Raw genomic sequence first — 9,015 nt, forward strand, 5'->3', positions numbered from 1 at the left:
GCCTCATTCCCAGCCTGCCCTATGCCATGGTGGACCCACTGACCAAACCTCCCAGCCTGTCCAGCAGCGTTGTTGACCCCATGGACTAACTTCCCTGTTTCCCTTCCTGCTAGTCCGATGCCATGGTTGAGCTCATGGGATACCTTGTCCAAGCCGTTGGTGAGGCCCTGGAGGCCCTTGTCCAGCTCCATGCCGGCATGGTTCCCCATGTTGCTCAGTCCATTAAAAACCTTCTCCACTTCCCGTCCAGCTTGAGTGATTCCTCTGTTGAGGCCGTCCAGGGCTTTGCCCACCTCTCTCTCTGCGTTGGTCAGCCCTCTGTTGATCCCGTCAATGACCTTCTCAAGGGGGTCATTGTTGACTGCCCATCCTGGCAGGGCCCCCAGTAACAGTAGGAGGCAGCAAGAGCGGGCCCACATGGCAGGATGCATTTTGTTGGGATGGGGCGAATTCAGAGAGGAGCCAGGGAGGCGAGGTTCCTATTTATCCTCTACTTCCCTCCCTCTCCTCCACCCCTCATGACTCAATTACCCCTATGAGGCACGGACTGGTCCCCAATCAAGGAGGTATTTACCAGGGAGATTTGGGTTGAGCAATGAGGAGGAGGAGGAGAGGATGAGTCAAGAACGGAGAAGAACCCGGCATCTTTGCTCCTTGCCCAGCTCGGGGCCTCCACCCCAGAGCCTAGATGTCTGCCTTCCAACCACCTCCTCTTTTCATTGCTCCCTCCCAACTCTACCTCCAATCTCCCTCTTCCCTGGGTTCGTTAAGACCTTCAAACCCTTTCAAGGGATCAAGGCACCCAGCTGCCCCAGCAGTAAGAGCCTAGAAGCTGGGGTGGGACAGTTAGGGGGACGTAGTGGGTACAGTAGAAGAATTGGGGGAGTCATCAGATCTTCTTCTTGTTCATAGAGACCTCCCACCCCGACTTACTCTGCTGGAGCCATGCCTGTCTTCCCCCTGGTCCTCAAAGACACCAGCATCATTCCTGCCCCAGAGTCTCTACCTAAAGACAGAACCCATCTTTTCTCCAGGCTGGCTGACCCCTCATTCTGACCTTGGTTCAAATATCACGTGCTCCAAATGAACCTTCCCTAACCACCCGGCCCTGTTATGCTCTGTAAAACCACTCTCTTGTTTGCCTCGCACTTCTGAAATCCCTTCGTGTTTTCTGTCCATCCCACTGGCCAGCTTTTAAGTGTCCGGAGGACAAGGACCTGGTCTCTGTTGCCCAGGGACGGGTCCCCAGCTTCTAGGCCATGGCCTGGGCTTCCGCAGACATTCAGAGGTTGGAATCATGGAGGGATTCAAAGAAACCAAGGCAAGAGAGCACAAGCCTCAGTCTCCTGGCATCTGGAGGGAAGGGTGCCTGGGTCCCCCAACCAACCTAGGATCCTTTGGGGAGGGTGGTAGATTTGGGGGCACAGACTTATTCTCCTCGCAGAACCCAGGACTACTCCCTCCCAGCCCTTGGGCAAGGGCAAGGGACGGATTGCCATGAGCTGGGACAGGACGCAGTGTCTCCTGAAAAGCCGGTTGAGGCAGCCACGGGGAGTGGCCGAAGACCCAGGGCAGTGGTTGGGGTAAGACCGAGAACCTGGGCTGTGTGCCAGGAGCTCATCCTTCCTGCCCTCTCCTCGCTTAGGGCCTGAGGAGGCCCCAGCTCCAAACCCCAAGGGTCGGTCCATTAGCACTATTTGGAAACAACTGAGAATTTTGGGCATGAGGAGAGAGAGCAGGTGGGTGGTGGTGAAGGGCTACAAGAGTATCTAGCTGGGAGCGAGTCTGGAGGGTGGCAGAGACCAGAAGAACGAGAGCCTGTGGGTGGGTTCAGTTGGATGCTGAGGTGAAAGATAAGGTGTGTTTGGGTGCCAAGGGGAGAGATCGGGAGAGGAGGTGGGAGTGGGTTTGTTGGTGGGGCGGCCGGGCAGTGAGGAATGCGCAGGGTGTGCGTAAGTGGGGGCGGCAGAGTTATGTGTGTGGTTGCTCAGGTGTGGTGAGAGTCTGCATTTGTTTCCAGGTATCAAAAACAAGGACAACACTCCCCCCAGAGGACCCAGGTCCTGGACACTGGGTTCCGCCGAGGCCCCAGTATCCCAGGACCAGAGACACGGGCCCTTCTGGTGACTAATTGTACCTCCTCTCCACACTTGGGCTCATCACACATGTTTCCTAGTTTCAGGCTCCAGGGGTAAAGCCATCCTGAGGCAACCTTGGGTGTGGCTTTTCTGACCTCGTCCGGGGCCTAACTGAGGGTGTTTCCCGGGCCAGGAGATGACTGCTTGGGGAAGGGTGGGGGTGAGCTTCAGAATCCTAACCCACCCTGAGACTGCAAGGTGGGGTCCCTTCTTTGGAAATGCACTCCATCTTTTCTTGGCCACCCTTCTCTGTAGCTCATCCTTCCATCGTCGGTCTGCTTCAGGCCCTCCCTTCCAGCTTTCCCATTCCTGTTCACCACTATTTGACATGAACTTGGGCATCTGTCTCCACAAGTGAGGTTGGCTTGAAGGTATCTGTTCTCCCGCCGTCGTCCCCTGCTGGATTAGTAAGGTGGCAATGCTGCTCTCCTGGCATCGAGCTGGCGAAGTCTCAATACTTGGGGAAGCAGAGTCTTCCCCCAAAGTATGCCCAACCTGGATTAGATGAAGGGGAGTAGAGTGTGCTTGCTGAGCCAAAGAGCCAGACCACCTTTGGCAAAGATTTTGCAGCCGTGGCACCGAAGGGCACGGTGTGGTTCCCCAGCAATCCGTTGGATGTGGTACCTTTAGGAAGACGGACGGTAACCCTTTCTGTGTCTTCTCTTGTTACCGACCAGTCAGGTCTGCTTTTTCTTTGTGCACCTGTGTTGCTCCTCTCTAAGGGAATTTGAAATGTCCTGTGCATGTTCCATCGACGGTTGCCAAGCTGTGCAAGATCCATCCCTTTTCCATCCTAGTCTTGTCTGTGGTCTTCTTTCTTCCTCCCTTCCTCCCTCCTTTCTTTCAGAAGAGGAGGTATTTATTTACAATGGACACCGCTGAAAGAGTCCCAGCAGAACAACATCCACCGCGTTCATTGAAAAGGATTAGGTTCCTTTCAAATCCAGTAACTCGCTAAAACAATACTTTCGGCATAGAACAGAGGTTAAATGACATATCTAGAGTGCAGGCTTAAGCAATGAAATGTTTTAAATTCCTCTGGCGATGTTTCTACTGACGCACCGTGTTAGCACTTAGACAAACATAGCTGGAACAGAATCAAAACTTTGCTCATGTTTTTTAACATGAAACAATGAGAGGTCCCACTTTTAAAGTGACTGCTTCTCTCTGATTGCTTGTGTGGCCATTCTTATAGGCAGGAATGCTTTGATTTACAACACCACAAAGAAGTACATTCCTATTCTCTAGTTTTTTTTCTGTATCCTGGCTGATGGTTTTTCCAGTTTCATTTAAAGAACAGTGTCACACATACAGCCCAGAGTCAGCTCAGAATTTAGAGATGTAAAGAAAAAAGAATTTAGAGATATCAGTCACAGAGTATAGATGAGAAATTCCATCTATGACAAATCAATAATACATTCCTTGGGTAATTTCAACATCCTTCAATACTCGGTCTGTTAGGTTTCTGTTGTGGTTTTCCCCCGGCTCCTTGCGTCACAATGCTGAAAGAATTCATGCGGCAGAAGTACTTTTGTAATCGCATCACAGCCTCAGAAAGTACACGCCATGCCTGGAAAGTGTGCAAGGCAGCACGCCGGGAAAGTGGGCAACTGAAAATGGACATTTCAGGAGAGCGCGGCAAAACCACGTGAAAAGAACAGGAGCTCAACCACGCATGTGCAGGAAATCCTCAAAGGGCAAGAAGATGCAATGCAGGCAAGAGGGGCCCCAGGGGCTTCCACGCTGTGCACACGGGAGAGATTCCCACCCTCCGCTTGCAGCGTGCACCTGAATGAGAGAGCGACGGAAAGACCCTGCAGCCTGCTTTTATCCCCTCCCAGCCCCACTGGCTGGGGAGGCCTGGTTGAGGGTGTTGGCCTATCTTATTGACTGAGTTTAGCCATACTGTGTGATGTCATGTTTCTCGTGCCTAGCATTGCACGGGTACCTGGGTTGGATTCTCCCATAGGTTCCTTACGGGTGCCCGATGTCCCTGCAAACCCTTTATTGTGCCTGTGCCCACCAATTTTCGCTAGGCAGGCATTTGGGGTAGACAAACCACCTCCCCACCCCACCCCAGCCGGCTTTATCCCTATTCTGGCTACCTGTCAGGTCCATTATTCAAGACCTTTATCTGTTGTTGTTGTTGTTGTTGTTGTTGTTGTTGTTAAGGAGAAAACACCAGTCTCAAAAGGGGGTTGGTTTAGAGTTAGATAAAAGCATAATAAAACAAAAACGCAAGGCATAGCTGGTTCCAAAAGTGACAAAATTACATTGTTGAGCAAATTGTGTGTGTGTGTGTGTCTTTGTACAGAGTTAGGTGGGAGGAGAAATTTAGTTATCAATACTGCAGAAAATATTTCTTTAAGAGTAGCAGTGTATGGATCAGCGTCAAACTGACACTCCCCACCCCCTGCCAGAAACATGTGCTATAGAGGACAACACTAAACCTGCAGGCTGGGGAGAAGGGCAGCCTGCCATGTCCATACAGAAGCAAACCAAGAAGGAAAAAGAGAGAGTGAGGGACTGAACCCCATACTGGCGCAACAAGCCCTGAGGATGACTTCCCTGCACGGAGCTGCAAAGACATAGAAAGGACTGTAGGGCCAACAACAGCCCGAGACGTGATGTCCCCTCGATGGAGCAGACCACATCAGAGGAAAATACTGGAGACACCCAGGGGGAGTGTGTCTGTGGGGAGATAGTCATAAAGGTAAGCAGATAGACCTGGGATTGTGTATACTTTTTTCCCCCTCTTTTTATTCGATCTTTTGTTTTCTATTTGTTCTGTCTCTGTTAGTGTCGTTTTGCCTACCAATATACGACAGGCATGGGAAGCAAGCCCAAGGGAGGCAGGAGAAAGGTGTGTTGAGCAAACAATGCCATAGACAGGGGAACAACTAGGGAATTAAAAGCACCATCAAGGAGGAAGTAGAGATTCCAGTGGTGTTGGAGCAACAGAAATCTAGCTGAGAGGAATTACTAAGAGGCAGATGAAGTGTGAGTATGATGGTGGGATAGGAAGAAGGTAAAAGGAAACAGAGGAAAGATCTGAGAAGCAAAGCTATGGATACAGGTATAAACATAGGTGTGCATTTATGTAAATATATTCATTCATACGAAGAGATGTATTGGCCTAGGTACATATATAGCATTTATATGGCAATACATTGAGGAAGTGGACGGACTTTGGGCCTCTGCTCAAGCCCTCCCTCAATGCAAGAACACTTTGTTCTAACAACCTGGCATTCTGTGATGCTCACCCTCCCAACATGATCGCTGAAAACTTAATGGATACATAAGCAAATGTGGTGAAGAAAGCTGGTGTTGCCAAACTAGCAAAAGATATAGCATCTGGGATCTCAAAGGCTTGAAGGTAAACAGCAGCCATCTAGCAGAGAAGCAACAAGCCCACATGGAAGAAACACACCAGCCTGTGCGATCATGAGGTGTTGACGGAATCAGGAAATAGGCACCAGAAGACAAACAAACAAACATATTGTTGAGAATGAGGGGGGCCAGAGCAGAGACCCCAAACCTACCCGTAGACAATAGGATATCCCCTCACAGAAGGGTCACAAGGAAGGGATGAGTCAACCAGGGTGCAGTGTAGCACTGATGAAACACACGATATTCCTCTAGCTCTTTGAGGCTTCCTCACCCCCCACTATCATTACCCTAGCCCTGCCTTTCAGTTCTGGCTAGATGGGAGCATGTACACTGGTACAGTTAAGAGCGCACGACACATGGAATCCAGATCAGATAAAACTCCTCAGGAAAAGAATTGGGAGTTTGACCCAGGAGGGTAGGGAGAAGGTGGGGGGAAGAGAAAAGAAAGGGGGAACCCATCTCAATGATTGATGCATAATCCCACTCCAGGGGGACAAACAACAGAAACGTGGGTGAAGGGAGACAGTGGTGGGTGTAAGACATGAAAACAATAGTAATTTATAAGTTATCAAGGAGTCACGAGGGTGAGGAGGGAGTGAGGGGAAAAAGAGAAGCTGATCCCAAGGGCTCAAATAGAAAGTAAATGTTTAGAAAATGATGATGGCAACATATGTACAAATATGCTTGAAACAATTGATGTATAGAATGTTATAAGAGCTGTAAGAGCCCCCGATAAAATGATTTTTAAAAATAAAAATAAATAAATACTGTGGAAAATACTTCTTTAAGAGTAACAGTGTATAGATAGATGAGGGAAAATTTGATTTTAAAGTATATTTCTATGATCTTCAATATATATAATCAAATTTATAAAATATAAGCAGTCTGGTACTTGCTTCAGTGCCTAGTACTATCAGAATGATTTCTAACATTAAAACAAGAAGTTCATGGGTCTCAAGTACCCTCACTATGTGCCACCATAACTTATAGTTACTGTATACCTTTCCCAAAATATGTGGTTTCGCACCAAGCAGTCATCTAATTTTGCTGTTTCCTTGAAATGTTAAGTTAATTTGAATAATTATTTGCCTTAACTGTATCTCGATTTAGAAGTACTTTCCGGAAAGGTCTTATCTTTGTCCATTCTGTGGGTTCATTAGCACATTCTTCTATGTCATCAAACATAATGATGTTCTGTTTGGGTTCATCGTAAAACTCTGAAAACGTTCTTCATGTAACACCAAGAGGGTTTTACCTCTGCTAATTATGAGTTGGGCTGCTAAGCAAAATATCTGCAGTTCAAAACCACCAGCCACTCCACAGGAGACAGATGGGGCTTTCTACTTCCATAAAGAATTACAGTACCAGAAATCCACAAGGAGAGTTCCACTTTGCCCTATAGGGTCACTATGAGTCGGGATCAACTCAATGGCAGGGACTTTGGTTTGGGTTGAGAATTCTCTCCTTAAGAGCATGCACTGGGACTTCCAGGAAGATGGCGGCTGAGTAACACATCCCAGAGGGACTTTGCAGAAATCAGTGCAGGAGAGTTACTAAGAGGGAAATTCCACATGGGAGCAACATAAAGATAAGTAGGCACAGATCCACTAGGTTTTGAGGAACTGGGGGCTTTTGGCTTACCACAGTGGAGCCTGGCCAGGATTTGATCTTTCCCCCCACCCCCGCCACTGTCTCAGACGGGATCATTTGGAGTCAGCACAAGGGCTTTATCTCAACACAGCCATGGTCAGGGATCGGGGCTCAAAAATTGTTGTTATTTTTGTTTCCCTCTCTTCTCCCTATCCCCCCCACAGTCTCAGCGGGCTTAGATTTTTGGTTTTTTCTTTTTCTCTTCCCTTTTCTCTCACACGCAACTGCCAACCTATGGACTACTCCCCTTAGCCTGGGGCATTTGCGCCTACCCTCCAACCAGCTGAGAGAGCTCCACACTGTGCACCAGAGGCTATCCCACCCAACTTCTTCTCAGAGAAATTCCACCTGCCCCACCTCTGCAGGGCTTAACACTTGTCTGGGGAAAGTCCATCCACCTTCTGCAGGGGAAATCCTGCCTATGTGGCTTGGGGATTCTATCCATCCTCTGTGATCCCACGTGATTGAGGGAACTTCCTCCTGCCTGCTATAGAGCCAACACTCACCAATATTCCACGCAGCTGCAGGAACCGGTGCCCAACTTCCACAGTGATCTACCTGACCAGGGCAATTCTACCCACCATTCATGGTGCTCTATACCAAAGCGGACACTCACCACCCATCTGTGGCACTCCTGTTGCAGCGGGCAACCCCGCACGCCTTCCGTGGTGCCCCAAGCAGCCATGGGCCACACCATCACGGCTTCTTGTGATATCACCCAGTACAGCACCATCCTCATGGGTCCACAACAACCCAACCAGTGGCCCCTGAGAGGACCATCCAACTTGCCCTCCAAATAACAGAACACTGGTTGACTAGGGAAAGAGTGAAGATCACAGGAGGTAAGAGTGAAGCCACGAAGTGGTAGGCCAATTCCATAGTGAAATTAGCTGCAGGCAGTTCGAAGAATCATTCTTATGAGTTGACCAGAGAGAGCCAGTGCTCTTCAAAATCCTGGAAAATGGCACCCAGATCCTCTAAAACAAATCAATGCAAACAGCAATCAGCCAAATGACCTCAACGAAAAAACAGAAGAATCAAAAGGCAATGGCAGAAAATGTCCTGAACCTAATGACATGCATAGAAGAAGCAATGATCTTCCAGAGAAAGAAATTTTCAGAATGCTGCTTGGAGTCATACAGGATATGAAGGAAACGATACAGGAAAAGGATGAAATGATAGAGGAGATAAAGTCCATACACCAAAGGGAAATACAAGAGCTTGGGGATGAGATAACAAAAACCAGTAGCAGACTCACAGACTTCACCAATCGACTGGAGGAGGCAGAGAACCACACCAGTGACCTAGAGGACAGCCAAGTAGACTTTAACAAACACAAACAAAACTCTAATAAGATAATCAGAGAAGCTAAAGAAAACCTAACTATGTCTGATGCTATGCATAGGAATAACATTAGAATAACTGGATTACCGGAGGAAGACACAACACAGAAGTCATATGCAACAATAGTGAGAATTCTTGGAGGAAAACTTCTCCAGCTTAGTGAACGAAAACCAGGCAACCAACCATTCAGGAGACTAAAAGAACACCAGCTAGACTGAATCCCAGGAAGTCACCAAGGCACACAATAATTAAACTATGCAACTTTGAGGAAAAGGAGAAAATCATGAGAGCAGCTAGAGAAAAGCAAGTAATCACATATAAAGGTTCCCAAATAAGAATATTCTCAGGAGAGGCCCTCAACTGCTGGGGAGTCTTTGCCCCTAATTCAATCCCCCAACACACTGAGAATATTCCATCCAGACCCCTGAAGGAAGGGGAGGGGCTTAGAAAACTCGACCTTGTCATGTACCATCAATAAAGTACACTATACCCA

The 9,015-nt window shown here is 48.3% G+C and overlaps 1 protein-coding gene across 3 annotated transcripts in view; it reads right to left on the reverse strand.

Annotated features, from left to right (window-relative positions):
• The window catches only part of SBSN (suprabasin), a 5,557-nt gene extending 5,133 nt beyond the window's left edge, over positions 1–424 (reverse strand). The window contains exon 1 of one of the 3 annotated variants that reach the window (XM_045292952.1): positions 144–424. In XM_045292952.1, the coding sequence (XP_045148887.1) occupies positions 144–419 (276 nt within the window). In that variant the 5' untranslated portion in view covers positions 420–424. The other 2 variants (XM_045292951.1, XM_045292953.1) reach the window with 2 other exon arrangements.
• Between the last annotated feature and the right edge of the window lie 8,591 nt (positions 425–9,015).

Source organism: Echinops telfairi, unplaced genomic scaffold, assembly GCF_000313985.2.
Source record: "Echinops telfairi isolate 266 unplaced genomic scaffold, ASM31398v2 ScPeMD7_655;HRSCAF=1070, whole genome shotgun sequence".
Classification (NCBI taxonomy): Eukaryota; Metazoa; Chordata; class Mammalia; order Afrosoricida; family Tenrecidae; genus Echinops; species Echinops telfairi.